We start from the raw sequence: 15,451 nt of genomic DNA, 5'->3' as shown, positions 1-15,451 counted from the left end.
TGACAGTATTATCCTGGCAGTATATGGCGGTATTACATATATGTGCTGTATATGGCAGTATTATCTTGGCAGTATATGGCGGTATTATATGGGCTGTATATGACAGTATTATCTTGGCAGTATATGGCGGTATTATATGGGCTGTATATGACAGTATTATCTTTGCAGTATATGGCAGTATTATATGGGCTGTATATGACAGTATTATCTTGGCACTATATGGCGGTATTATATGTGCTGTATATGGCAGTATTATCTTGGAAGTATATGGCGGTATTACATGGGCTGTATATGACAGTATTATCTTGGCAGTATATGGCGGTATTATATGGGCTGTATATGACAGTATTATCTTGGCAGTATATGGCGGTATTATATGGGCTGTATATGACAGTATTATCTTGGCAGTATATGGCGGTATTATATGGGCTGTATATGACAGTATTATCTTGGCAGTATATGGCGGTATTATATGGGCTGTATATGACAGTATTATCCTGGCAGTATATGGCGGTATTATATATGACAGTATTATCTTGGTACTCTATGGTGGTATTATATGGGCTGTATATGGTGGTATTATATGAGTTATATATGGTAGTATTATTTTGGCAGTATATGGTGGTACTATATATGGGCTGTATATGACAGTATTATCTTGGCAGTATATGGCGGTATTACATATATGTACTGTATATGGCAGTATTATCTTGGCAGTATATGGCGGTATTACATATATGTACTGTATATGGCAGTATTATCTTGGCAGTATATGGCGGTATTATATGGGCTGTATATGACAGTATTATCTTGGCAGTATATGGCAGTATTATATGGGCTGTATATGACAGTATTATCTTGGCAGTATATGGCGGTATTATATGGGCTGTATATGACAGTATTATCTTGGCAGAATATGGCGGTATTATATGTGCTGTATATGACAGTATTATCTTGGCAGTATATGGCGGTATTATATGGGCTGTATATGACAGTATTATCTTGGCAGTATATGGCGGTATTATATGGGCTGTATATGACAGTATTATCTTGGCAGTATATGGCGGTATTATATGGGCTGTATATGACAGTATTATCTTGGCAGTATATGGCGGTATTATATGGGCTGTATATGACAGTATTATCTTGGCATTATATGGCGGTATTATATGGGCTGTATATGACATTATTATCTTGGCAGTATGTAGTGGTATTATATGGGCTGTATATGACAGTATTATCTTGGCAGTATATGGCGGTATTATATGGGCTGTATATGACAGTATTATCTTGGCAGAATATGGTGGTATTATATGTGCTGTATATGGCAGTATTATCTTGCAGTATATGGCGGTATTATATGGTTTGTATATGACAGTATTATCTTGGCACTATATGGCGGTATTATATGGGCTGTATATGACAGTATTATCTTGGCAGTATATGGCGGTATTATATGGGCTGTATATGACAGTATTATCTTGGCAGAATATGGCGGTATCATATGTGCTGTATATGGCAGTATTATCTTGGCAGTATATGGTGGTATTATATGGGCTGTATATGACAGTATTATCATGACAGTATAGGGCGGTATTATATGCGCTGTATATGACAGTATTATCTTTGCAATATATGGCGGTATTATATGGGCTGTATATGACAGTATTATCTTGGCAGTATATGGCGGTATTATATGGGCTGTATATGACATTATTATCTTGGCAGTATATGGTGGTATTATATGGGCTGTATATGACAGTATTATCATGACAGTATAGGGCGGTATTATATTCGCTGTATATGACAGTATTATCTTTGCAGTATATGGCGGTATTATATGGGCTGTATATGACAGTATTATCTTGGCAGTATATGGCGGTATTATATGGGCTGTATATGACATTATTATCTTGGCAGTATATGGTGGTATTATATGGGCTGTATATGACAGTATTATCATGACAGTATAGGGCGGTATTATATTCGCTGTATATGACAGTATTATCTTTGCAGTATATGGCGGTATTATATGGGCTGTATATGACAGTATTATCTTGGAAGAATATGGCGGTATTATATGGGCTGTATATGACATTATTATCTTGGCAGTATATGGTGGTATTATATGTACTGTATATGACAGTATTATCATGACAGTATAGGGCGGTATTATATGCGCTGTATATGACAGTATTATCTTTTCAGTATATGGCAGTATTATATGGGCTGTATATGACAGTATTATCTTGGCAGTATATGGCGGTATTATGTGGAATAAAATTGTGTAGCAAACAGAGATAAGCTTTATATATTAATTTTGGCTACTTCTCAGGCCTGCAGGGTATATTTGTATGTACAACCTGGGAAAGTTAAAAGTGACATATCCCGGCTCTCCACATTATGTGACCGTGGACGATGCCCTGACAATAAAGCCATGAACAGGGTCTTCTCCCTCTGGGATTATGTGACCTTTCCCAGACCTCTATTATAAATAGAATTACTATGAACTGGTCACTGCCAGAGAGGAGGATGCCTAAAAACAAGCTCACAATTTTATCAATGTCATCAATGTATGGAGTTTGACTTTGGGCAGTATGTAAATAGTTAATTTTAACTAAAAGTACAGAAGCTGGGGATTGTCATAAAGCTTTCCCAAGATCCTGACTGCAATATTGCCTCGTTACATAGGGCTTCATCCCATGCTGCCATATTGTTGCATTAGTGATTTGTTATGCAGGACTCTAGGAAAGCTGTGTGACAACCTCTGCAGTAGCTATAATATCGGCCTTATAGAAAAAGATGCAACTAAAAAATGAACAAAAAAACTCAGTAATGTGACAGACAAGGACGAATTTCTGGGGTCGGGAGTCTTTGTTTTAGAGGTTAAAATATACAACATTATGTGTTATCTTTATCCAAAAACAGCGCCACACCTATCTACAGGTTGTGTGTGGTATTGCAGCTCACTTTAATAGAGCTTAGCTGCAATACCAGACACAACCCATGGACAGTTGTGGCGTTGTTTCTGGAATAAGCAGCCATTTTATTAAAAAGTCCTGTATAACCCCTTCAGGAGCATCTGCACAACATGACGTTGATTGTAGACGCACTACCTCCCAATTGGGCATGAATTGATCAAAATAACAAATTCCGCTCTGCTACATCTGTCTATATCAAGCGCATCTGCAGTGCATGATATTGGCTGTATCTCTGTAGCCACAGATAACACATGAAGTGGGCCGAATGACAAACTCAGCTCTGCTACAGCATTCAATAAAAACTGCTTCTATATTGCATGACATTAGTTCTAGTTTTGTACCCACAGATAACACATGAATTGGGCCACATGACAAACTCAGTTCTGCTACATCTACCTGTGCCTAGTGCATGTGAGGCTGCAGTAGCTCTGTAACGGTACAACGCTCACACCAGGATTTCTTCGCCAGAATAGCGGAGCGAAGATTAAATCATTAGAAAGCAGAACTTTCCGAGAAATATGATGTGGATTTTCATTGTGCCAAGAACAATTTGCTTGCGATTTTTTTTCCATTAGCGGGCTCAGCAGAGTGGGGCGCATCCATCTCATGGAAGACGTGTCAAGGAAGGGTTTATTCATTCCTTCCAGCAATCAGAGCTGGTATCTGTGTCTCCAGCCTCAGCGCTCCACTCCTGAGCTTTACTTAATCCGCCTGATTCACTATCCATTTGGAGGAATGAGGTGGATTAGACCTGCAGGAAGATGTCCTGAGATACCTTGTCTGGCGGTAAATAGGTTTACATGCAGCGGAAGCGCATACAGAGTGGAGTCTGTGCACAGGTGGAGTAGCATTTAGTGTTTAGAAGGGACACAGTGAGAGTTACCTGATACGGATGTTGGGATTGCTAATCCTTAAAGGGCTCGTCCACTCTTATGTAAATATAATGAAATCACTACAAAATGGAAAGTTCTGTAACTTTTTAATATACTTTGTGCTTTAATTCCTCACAATGCTCAATATCTCTGCTTGCTGTCCGTGACAGGGAACACTCTTGTTTACCCCCAGAGGCTGAATACTCATACAGACTAAGTATGCCTGCGTAGACACAGCTGAGAGTTTCAATGTATTAATTGTTACAATGTATCAATTATCTAGACAGCAACACTGTAACAAAGCCTTCAGCTGTGTGATCAACGCTGACTCTGAATATTAACACTGGAGGTTTCCATTCACTAACAAGTAGCAGAGATCTTGGAAATGGTGAGGAATTGATATACATATATTAGCTTTATTTACAACACTGGAAAACCCCTTTAAGAACGATCTCCCCAAAAATGTGATACTCGAGTTAAATAAAAAAAAAAGAGATGTATTCAACTATTATTTTGCTGTCGTTTTTTCTCAGAACGCTGGGTGATAACGCATACGGACGCCATTACAATTTCCACTGTTACCCAGCTTTCCCAGACTCCTGAATGACACATCTTCCCAGTTATGCTGCAATATATACCCTGTAGCCGATTTGTAATTCAGGAAAGTTGGGTGAGCCCCCTATGGGAGATATAATAGCGGCAATATTTGTTGTCACCCATGTTTTCTAGTAACAATGGAAGGACCAGTAAAAGGGGGTGTCCAGTTTTAAAATCCTATTTTTAAATACACAGACAGCTCATTGGTCTCAAAGAGAACTGTGTAATTCTTCATTTCTCCTGTGGAGGCACTGCAGGGAAATTGAACGCTTGAGCTGGGTTTTCCCGCTGATTACAGCTGATCGCTGCGGGCCCAGCAGTGGAGCATCCAGTAATCAGTTTGTAGTTGGGGCACCCCTCTAACATTAAAAAAAAAACAATAGTCCAAAGCGGAGAGCCCCTTTAAAAAGAATTTTTGAAAGGATTTTATATTTAAGGGGAGTATTTAATTTTAAAGTTGGGGAAGGGGAGTTACGGGCAGCCATGAAATTGCCTGGGGATGATTGCAAACCTGTCCAGGAAGAGACAGACATGTGTAATTTTTGGCAGGCGGTGGGGCGTCTCTTGCGCTGTGATAGTTACGCGGCAGAATACGTTGTCACACACCTCTTACATGAAATGTCTTATCTGATTAGAAGCGCTGTCACCAGCCTTATAGGAAAGATCTCCCTCTTACATTCACTGCCTGTCACATCACTGCCCATCTGGGTGATTTGTGGGAGTTCTCTGAGGAAAGGAGGGTGCAGGTCTGCAGAGCCAAGGAAAATTCTAATTCTTCCAATGTTACTCCCTAACCTTGTGCTGTAAAAGCAAATGAACGACAGATTGTGCAGGATAGATAGATATGAGATAGATAGATAGATAGATAGATAGATAGATAGATAGATAGATAGATAGATAGATAGATAGATAGATAGATAGATAGATATGAGATAGATAGATAGATAGATAGATAGATAGATAGATAGATAGATAGATAGATAGATAGATAGATAGATAGATAGATAGATAGATAGATAGATAGATAGACAGATAGAGAGAGAGAGAGAGAGAGAGAGAGAGAGAGAGAGACAGACAGACAGACAGACAGATGATAGATAGATAGATAGACAGACAGACAGATAGATATAGATAGATAGATATGAGATAGATAGATAGATAGATAGATAGATAGATAGATAGATAGATAGATAGATAGATAGATAGATAGATAGATAGATAGATAGATAGATAGATAGATAGATAGATAGACAGGACATATGTGAGTCCTTACCAGGTGTTAGATAGTAAAAGAGAACCTGAAAATTGATCCCAAAGAATTTTCTTAATTTTAAGCAAGTTATTCAGCCCAATAACATGGAAAACAATCTCATGAATATTCCTCTGCATTGACCTTACAGGGCACAGACATGAATATTATATGACGGCGAGGATTATGGTAGACAGTAAAGACTGGATTTTCATTCGCCATTATTTCCGGTAAAAAAAACAAAAAACATCTCACATTCCTTTTTTTGTTTGTTAATTTCTATGGAACCATTTTTACTTTTTTTTCCCAGTGCCCGTGACCCTACTGAAGAGGTTTTTAAATTTTATGTAAATGAATCGAAATCCTTGTACAATGAAAATTTCTGCAACTTTCAAATAGACTTTGTGTTTCAATTTCTCCCAGTTTTAAGATCTCTGTTTGCTGTCAATAAATGGGAACATCAGTCGGACAAGATCATGACAGGTTTTCAGCCTCTGGATGAAAACATGAATCGCTTAATTCACTTACAGCAAGCAGAGATCTTGAAAATGGTAAGTAAATGAAAACATAGTTAATGCAGTTTTTATACATAATTCATATGACTGAAAATTTCCTGTAAGTGTAAAAGCGAGCGCCAGCGGATTCATCGCAGTCATGTCGGAAGATATTGTGCAGCATTACGAGCCGAACCCTAATGTTCCCGCTTAATTCTACCTTGACGTTGCGAGGCTGACAATATACGTAACGTCACTATTCCGTTCCTGCTTATTAATTACACTTAAAAGGATTTTCACTGAAAAGAAAAGACTCCAAGAAGCCAAAAAATTTTACGTCTCACCCCCGACTTCTGACAACTGCTGCTCGGGACCTCGGTGACGGAGCTGTTCGTGTATGGACCCTTATGGATCTCCAGAACAGCGAGGATTAGGGAAGTATAACTTTTGGGGTGGCGAGGGTGGGTTTTCCCTGGGAAAAAGCAGAATAATTTTTTTTTTTCCTGCAGGGTCCCTTTAAGGCCAAAAAGTGATGTTGTTACATTGTTGCAACAATTGTTACTTTCTGTAAATCTATGAACCCTGAAGATGATACGTTTGTTTACAACTTGAAAGCAGGAAAAAGATAAATATTTAAATATTTGAGCCTCTAAAACTGTGTTCTCCCACCTTCCCCAATCTGCCACCCCCAAACCGTATTGAACTCCTAATTATTCTGGGGGTTTGGGCTGGTGCAGGGTCTTTTTTTAAATTTTTATCTAAATAAGTCCAAAATTCTATAGAGGGGTCAGAGCTTTGCTTCCCTTCACACAGACGTACTGTAGAGTTACATGATAAAGTTCTGTCTGCCTGCAGCCACCACTAGGGGGAGCTCACTGCATAAAGATTTACACAGCTCCCATTGACCTCTATAATAAATCTATAGATAGTGAGCTCCCCCTAGTGGCCGCAGGAAGAATTCTACCATTTAACTGCCTTTCATGAATGGCTCAGAGGGGGGTTTCCTAGTATCTAAATGCACCATTGAATATTATAAATGGCAGGTCGGGACACTAAGGCCCTGTTCACACAGAGTTGTTTGACGAGTTTTTTGGCGCGGAAACCGCTCCGCAAAACTCGTCAAAAAACACCCGAAAATGCCTCCTATTGATTTCAATGGGAGGCGGACGAGTTTTTTTACTGCGAGCAAAAAAAAAAACGCGTCGCGGTAAAAAGAAGCGTCATGACCCATCTTGAGGCTGTTTCCGCCTCGAAAACCCCATTTCAATCAGTCAGAAATGGGAAAAAAAACGCATCGACGAGTGTTTTGATGAGTTTTTGTCAAACCACTGTGCAAAAAACGTCTGGAGCAGTTTTTGCAGGAGGAATTTTCCTCCTGCAAAAAACTCAGTGTAAACACAGCCATATACATATTTTAAATTGGGGCCCAGGAGCTTCATGTTACCCCTCTGGTCACACATCCAGATTTTTACGCTCTTGCAACATCTTTTACCAACATATCTAGGCAGATTCGGGGTTTTAGGAAAGCTGGGTGACACCAGAAATCAGATATAATGAAACATTTTTGAATTTATCTGTGAATTTTTGCTTTTTAAAGGGTATGTCCAGTTTAGAAAACCCCTCTTCATACTCTATTAGAGAATTCTGGGTTAATAGAGGAGGGGGGTTCCTCTGTTCAGGATCCTCATCTCTTGGGCAGAGTGGAAGGCGGTTATAAAGAGCGTCTCTCTCTCTGGAGGACTTGTCCTGTATTAGGGTATGTTCACACGCACTAATTAATTTTTGGCAGGCGGTGGGGCGTCTCTTGCGCTGTGATAGTTACGCGGCAGAATACGTTGTCACACACCTCTTAGGGTATGTTCACACGGCCTATTTACGGACGTAATTCGGGCGTTTTTGCCCCGAATCACGTCCGAAAATAGCGCCTCAATAGCGCTGACAAACATCTGCCCATTGAAAGCAATGGGCAGACGTTTGTCTGTTCACACGAGGCGTATATTTACGCGCCGCTGTCAAATGACGGCGCGTAAATAGACGCCCGCGTCAAAGAAGTGACCTGTCACTTCTTTGGCCGTAATTGGAGCCGTTATTCATTGACTCCAATGAAAAGCAGCGCCAATTACGTCCGTAATGGACGCGGCGTTCAAGCGCCTGCACATGCCGTTACGGCTGAAATTACGGGGATGTTTTCAGGCTGAAACATCCCCGTAATTTCAGCCGTTACGGACGCCCTCGTGTGAACATACCCTTACACAGAAAACACATTGATATGAATGGACACTGTGTAATACTTTACCTCCCCTGTGGTGGCGCTGCAGGAAGATTGAACATTTACTGTCAGGTTTGACCACAGATTACAGATGATCGCTGGAGATCCCAGCTGGGAGAAACTATGTGATCAGGTTATTGTCAAGGGACCTTCTAACAAGTAGGGATTGTCCACAGCGGAGGCCCCCTTTAGTAATTGTAATAAATATATTATTGGGATTACTTTGTTGGATTAGTGTCTGCTGTCAGGACGATATAATCTATAGATTCTAGAGCCATACGCCGTGTATCAGGACTGTGGACTATTCATTTCCTATAATAAATGCATCCGGTTCCCTGTGAATCCCCTATAAATTTCAGCTCCATAAGAGCGGACGTGTCTCCACATAACACCGAGCAGTCAATTTCCTCGCGGTTTCATCTCCGCTGCCAATCCTTTTCTCTCAGGAGCGGCATTATCTGCATTTTACATCCAAAACTATAACATTCTTCTTTATTCTCAGCCATATTTATGGAGAAAGAAGCTAAAACGCACCATGGGGCTCCATACAGCAACACGAGGAAATCCTCAACCAGCAGCCGAGCTCATACACAGCCGCTCGAAACATCGAAACAGCTACTTAAGACGCTTATCTCCGCTAAAAATGCTTATAGGGTTTGAAAAACATGACGCTTTCTTCCAAAAACAGCACCACACCTGTCTACAGGTTGCATGTGGTATTGCAGCTCAGCTCTATTCACTTCAATTTGACCTGCAATGCAATACATAACCCACTGACAGGTGTAGCAATGTTTCTAGAAGAAAGCAACCATGTTTTTCTCACTCTGGACAGCACATTTAAAGTAAATGTCCACCTTTTAACACTCTGTACAAGATTCTGTGCCAATACTTTTTTTAATATATCTTCATGGCTGCCGGAGCTCTGTTTTTTGTTGTTTTTTATATGGAGCTCCAAATCCTCTACATAGACATAATGTTGCATGCTAAAATTCTGTCTGCCTGCTGCCACCACTAGAGGGAGCTCAGGAGCTTACGGCATACTGTTCTGTAATCTCCCTCTAGTGGTTACTGTAGGAAACTAGAATGTTATCATTTAAATCTATGTCTATGCAGGGGATTTGGAGCTATATGTCAGAAAAAAACAGAGCTCCGACTGTTATACAGATATTTTAAGAAATAAATGAGCACAGAATGTTAGAAAATCTAAATCCCTAAAAGCATAAGTGCAAGATACATTCCTTCCCTGCTCTATTACTGCTTTGGATGTGTGTCAGTCTTCACTTTAATTCTCATATTCTATTCATCTTCAAGGTAGCTCAGGATGAATAAATTTGTATAGATGTAGCAGAGCTGAGTTTGTTACTTGGCATTATAGTTGAACAAAGTAAAGATAAAACCAGCGGGGTACTGTATCTCAGCGTATTATCATGCCTACAGTGATAAAATTGTAACAAACCCTCAACCGTGTGAACAGGACTAAACCAGTTTATATAAACAAGAATATTTCCATTGACCGTAAGCAAGCAGAGATCTTGAGAAGGATGAAGAATTGAAACGCAAAGTATATAAGAAAGTTGCAGAACTTATCATTATACAAGGATTAGGCTTTTTTGTAGGCAAGACCGGAAAAGCCCTTTAAGATTGTAATGGCCCTTTAAGACTCCCCCCTCCCCCACAGTCCTAAGGGAGAAGAAAAAGAGATACACGGCGCCACATAGTGCAATAAAGCAAGGGAGTACAAGGAGCAATCTAATGTAAGAAAATTGGTCACCTTTGTTAGTGGATACCGTTAAGTATCTCACAAGCCAGAAAGCTGCTGCCAGGTCCGTGCACAAGCAAAACGAGTTTTGCTGTCAATATGGATCAATAATAAGGAAAAAAAAAAAAAGGGACCAACGGCGCTGCTATAAACGATGTCGAGGCAAGAGATGATGATTACTGTTTTATTGAAAGAGGCTACGCGTTTCGACGCCGAACCGGCGTCTTCATCCCCCACAGTCGACCTCTATTTTTTGGAGAACTGTCTTCCCAGTTGTGACGCTGCGAGAGAACGGCGCTGAATTCACCAGTTATGAGTAATTGAATGTGGGATCCTGAAACTGAGACGAATCGAGGAAAACGTGTTAGGGATGAGTGAAATAAAATTACGAGGTACCTGACGGGCCAGCGTGAAGGAATCAGACGTGACAGCGGTTCCAGAACAAAAAGGTAGTGATAAATATCGAGAAAGGGTCTCCCAACAACCCCACTCTGATGCAGCCTGCATCTAATGCCCTCTAGTGACCATATGGGCATTTGTGCCCATGGACCCACGGCCAAAAGGGGGCAAACAGCCCCTGGGTCAGATGCGTTAAAGTTTGAGATATGAAGTAAATGTGTTAATTGGGCTCAAGTCTATTATGACCATAGTGGTTGGTGAAGGGCCGATGGCCATTACTCCCGAGGGGTCCATACCACCCTAAGTCGGCCCCTGCCCCTATAAATGGTAAATACCAACTTGCTCACCTGAAAAATGGCTATCCAGGCGTAGCCAATGTTATCAAAATTAATGGCCCCTTTGTGAGGATTGACATCTCCGGGTTTGCATACGTTGTAGAATTGGTTTAGATCACAGTTGTTTCTGCTGCTGAATTCTGGGAAGTTGAAGTTGGAGCAGTCGATTTTGCGGGGGAGGTCCTGGCATCTCAACATCCCGTTGTCTCGGTAAGTTGAGCAGATGTACGGGTTATCCTCGGTATCATCTACCTGATAATACGGCCTCAGAGAGGTCAGGTTGTAACTGCTGTGGACAGAAAACAGAAATAATGCAAAGGTTTAGTGGGATAAAAAGTTTGGGCCGGGATCCCTCTCCAGCGGAACTACAAATCCCAGCAGGCTTTGCAAGATGAAAGCTATAAATAGGGGAGGACTAAAGAGATGGGTAATTCCCAATTCTCCTAAAATTTAAACCATTTAAGCCCCGCCCCATTCGGCCTAAGATCGCCTCCAAATCTTGGTAGAAACACCCCTTTTTATGCAAATAGACATAAGCACCGCCTCTTAACAGAAAAGTCGTGCAAAAAAATGGCCTTCTTGGGAGGCATGCTTAATACATTTGGATGTTAGATATTGGAGAGGGGGAATATAATTTTTTAACCAAATCAAGGGCCCCTTTAAGAGACTCTACTACACGTGTGTGGTGACGTCACTATTCATTCTTTTGAGTGCTGTCTGACCATGGATATTGAATGGCGCCAAAATGTGGAGCAGTGTCCTCCTGATTGAGCGACTCCAACCTTGCACAACGGCTCCAGTCACACACGAGCATGGAGCAAAAAGTTGTCACCTAGCCCCGGGTTATACAGAGTTTACACAGAGGCTGGTTTGCCACATTTAAAGTCACATGACCACAAAGTCATGGCCACAATGTGCGTTACTCCATGTGCCAGGTCGCTTCAATGCTTGCCCAATGTGACACGGTGGCGCCACAGTCAGGTTTTAAGGTAAATGTTGCAGGACGGTACAAATAGGATAAAGTTGCAGAGATCTGACATTCTAGAATAGCTGGAAGTCATTACCAACAGCGGCACGGGACAGAAAATCACCAAAATATTTGTTTCCTGCCCAAATTTTCCCAAAAATTCCACAACGAGCATGCAGTCAATTAAGAGGATGTGTCATTTCCATGCGGTAAGAAACAAACCCCACATGTGCGTCTCAGCTGGATACGAAGCCGCGGCGCCCGCCACCATTACAGACAAATTATGATGGAAATTGAATGTCACATTAGGAGTTTCTAGGTAAAATTCCCCAAATTAAGCAACAGCGTTGACAAGAACAAAGCAGCATAAAAATGGATGTTTTGTAGCGACACAATAGAATTCCGGGATATTCTATTGTCATTTCGGTCAGTGGGGGGAGGGGAGAATGTGCGGGGAGGGTAATCTAGATTCACACATGAAAAGATACAAAAGTTTCAATTTGGGAAAACATTTGCACCTCTCACGCCCCTAAAAGGTGGGCGTAACTTTGCAGAAGGGGGCGTGGCCACTCATGGCGCGACCAATTGCGCCCACTAATAAATTAGATGTATCTAACTTCAGTGTGTTTTAGATTAAGTCTGTCAAATGAAACACCAGTTTCAATAAATGTCTCACCATTTAAGATCTCTGCTTGCTGTCAGCGAATGGAACCATCGTCTTCACATCCAAAGACTGAAAATCCACACAGACCTAATATTTCTCACAGCTGAGGGCTTGTTACCAGTTCTCTTTGAGCAAAACAATCTGGACGTAAAGGGGTTATCCAGGGTTACAAAAACAAAGCTGCGTTCTTCCAAATATGATACATTTGACCTGCACTGATACACTGTAACAAACTATTAGGACAGGAGAGAAATTTGTGCTGCTGATGTATTCAGCTTTCAGATGGATTGTCAAGTCTGAATACAATTGTAACAAACTCCCAGCTGTGAAAAGTATCAGGTTTGTATAGCTTTTCAACTTGTACACAAGCAGGTTCCATTCGCCGACAGCAAGCAGGGATCTGGAAAATGGTGAGGAATAGATGCAGAAAGTATATTAGAAAGTTGCAGAACTTTTCATTATACGCTGATTAGGCTTCATGGACAGGAGCTCTATAGAGAAAATTCCAATACTCTGGAAAATCCAATAATTCAGCAGCTGAACTATCTATTTGGGATTTTTGTGTAATATTCCAGCGCAATCTATTCTCACTGACACCTAATCCTTGTACTGTCACACTGTACAGGACCCTCTGAGGTGAGGCAGATAAGGGCATCGCGCACATAAATAAGACCTACAGACATCGCCCCCCGCGGCCGCTCTCTGCCAAATAGGCTTCAGTCCATCCCAATCCATCAGAGATGTTCCCAGTAAATAGAAGATCTAGTGATTTTCTGCGAGATTGCAGCCAGAGGTGAGCTGCGGCCTCGGAGGTGCCCTAATAAGGAAGAAACGCTCACATTTTTCTCTGGAAAACTTGCCATGAAGGACGCTCCGCCCGTCTCTGGAAGGAAAACGATGTTTTTAGCTTTTTCATTTATTTTTTTTAAATTCAGACATGATGGATCTGTGCCCAGAGAACGCCTCACAGTAAAGGACAGCAGATACTATGGTGGGCCACCCATGCTGTCCTGCAGCCTAAATTGACCCTTTCCTTGTTGTAGAAAATCTGCTGAGGCGGAGAGACGGTAACACCGAAACCTTCCACCATAGAGTCCCATGATGGAAGTGGGTGACCAGTGACACTCAACCAGTGGCGAAGCTATAGGGTTGGAGAGGTTGCAGTTGAACCCCGATTCTGGTACCTGAAGGGGGCACTAGACTAAGTAAGAGGACAGCAGTGGTAAGCAATGTCATTAATATCGGTGGGGAGTTGGACACTTAGAGGTGGAGGATTATATAAAAAATAAGGGGTGTCACAACAAAAATAAATATTGGCCCCCATCAACTGCCTTCTTGATCACAAGGGTCCGTGGTGTCTTGAGCCCCTCTACACTACCTAAGTAGAGGAGAAGGGTGAGGTGGGTTTAGAAAACCCATTTACAAAGACGCTATTAGGAAAATGTGAGTTAGTAGAGGGGTTCCCCCATTCAGGATCCTCGTCTATTAATCACAGTGGCTACAAAGAGTGTCTCTCACTCTGGAGGACCCAGCAGCTCATTGATTTCAATGGGAACTGTGTAATGATTATTTTCGCCTGTGGTGGCGCTGCTGAGAAATCGAAACTTATCACATATTCTGTGTGTAGCATATGTCTTGTAATCGTGTTTTATATTAATATTATTTTTTAAAAATTGAAAATTAATGTACTCCTATCCAGGACTACAGTCATCATCTGACAAAGATAAATGCTCTGCCCATAAAAAAACCAATTTATTCATTATTAGAATGGAAATAATTATTCATTGCTGTTAATTAAATTCTGTTCTGAAAAGTAACGATCACCAATCTGTTCTTAATAATAGGAGTGACACAAAACTACAGAACCAAACTATTGTCATACAGTCCCTGATCTGTCCCATTTTATTATCAGAGGCATTATAGGACAAAGCGATAGGGGGATCAATTTCCTGTAAATATAGACTAGCTTCTTGTATATAGGGGGCAGTATGATAGTAGTTATATTCTTGTATATAGGGGGCAGTATTATAGTAGTTATATTCTTGTATATAGGGGCAGTATTATAGTAGTTATATTCTTGTATATAGGGGGCAGCATTATAGTAGTTAGATTCCTGTATATAGGAGGCAGTATTATAGTAGTTATAGACTTGTATATAGGGGCAGTATTATAGTAGTTATATTCTTGTATATAGGAGGCAGTAATATAGTAGTTATATTCTTGTATATAGGGGCAGTATTATAGTAATTATATTCTTGTATATAGGGGGCAGTATTATAGTAGTTATATTCTTGTATATAGGAGCAGTATTATAGTAGTTATATTCTTATATATAGGGGGCAGTATTATAGTAGTTATATTCTTGTATATAGGAGCAGTATTATAGTAGTTATATTCTTGTATATAGGGGGCAGCATTATAGTAGTTAGATTCCTGTATATAGGAGGCAGTATTATAGTAGTTATAGACTTGTATATAGGGGCAGTATTATAGTAGTTATATTCTTGTATATAGGAGGCAGTAATATAGTAGTTATATTCTTGCATATAGGGGCAGTATTATAGTAGTTATATTCTTGTATATAGGGGGCAGTATTATAGTAGTTATATTCTTGTATATAGGAGCAGTATTATAGTAGTTATATTCTTATATATAGGGGGCAGTATTATAGTAGTTATATTCTTGTATATAGGAGCAGTATTATAGTAGTTATATTCTTGTATATAGAGGCAGTATTATAGTAGTTATATTCTTGTATATAGGGGGACGTATTATAGTAGTTATATTCTTGTATATAGGGGGCAGTATTATAGTAGTTATATTCCTGTATATAGGAGGCAGTATTATAGTAGTTATAGACTTGTA

General features: G+C 40.5%; 1 protein-coding gene across 4 annotated transcripts in view; it reads right to left on the bottom strand.

The window, feature by feature from the left end:
* CACNA1H (calcium voltage-gated channel subunit alpha1 H) overlaps positions 1-15,451 on the bottom strand; it is a 200,586-nt gene that overhangs the window by 126,768 nt on the left and 58,367 nt on the right. For all 4 annotated transcript variants that reach the window (XM_075830597.1, XM_075830600.1, XM_075830598.1 and 1 more), the window contains exon 5: positions 10,968-11,244. In XM_075830597.1, coding sequence (XP_075686712.1) covers positions 10,968-11,244 — 277 coding nt within the window. The remainder of the gene's footprint in view (positions 1-10,967; positions 11,245-15,451) is intronic.

The sequence above is a fragment of the Rhinoderma darwinii genome, chromosome 6 (genome assembly GCF_050947455.1).
Source record: "Rhinoderma darwinii isolate aRhiDar2 chromosome 6, aRhiDar2.hap1, whole genome shotgun sequence".
In the NCBI taxonomy this organism is placed as follows: Eukaryota; Metazoa; Chordata; class Amphibia; order Anura; family Rhinodermatidae; genus Rhinoderma; species Rhinoderma darwinii.
The sequence above is the reverse complement of the archived record's forward strand: the minus strand, read 5'-3'. Positions and strand labels throughout refer to the sequence as shown.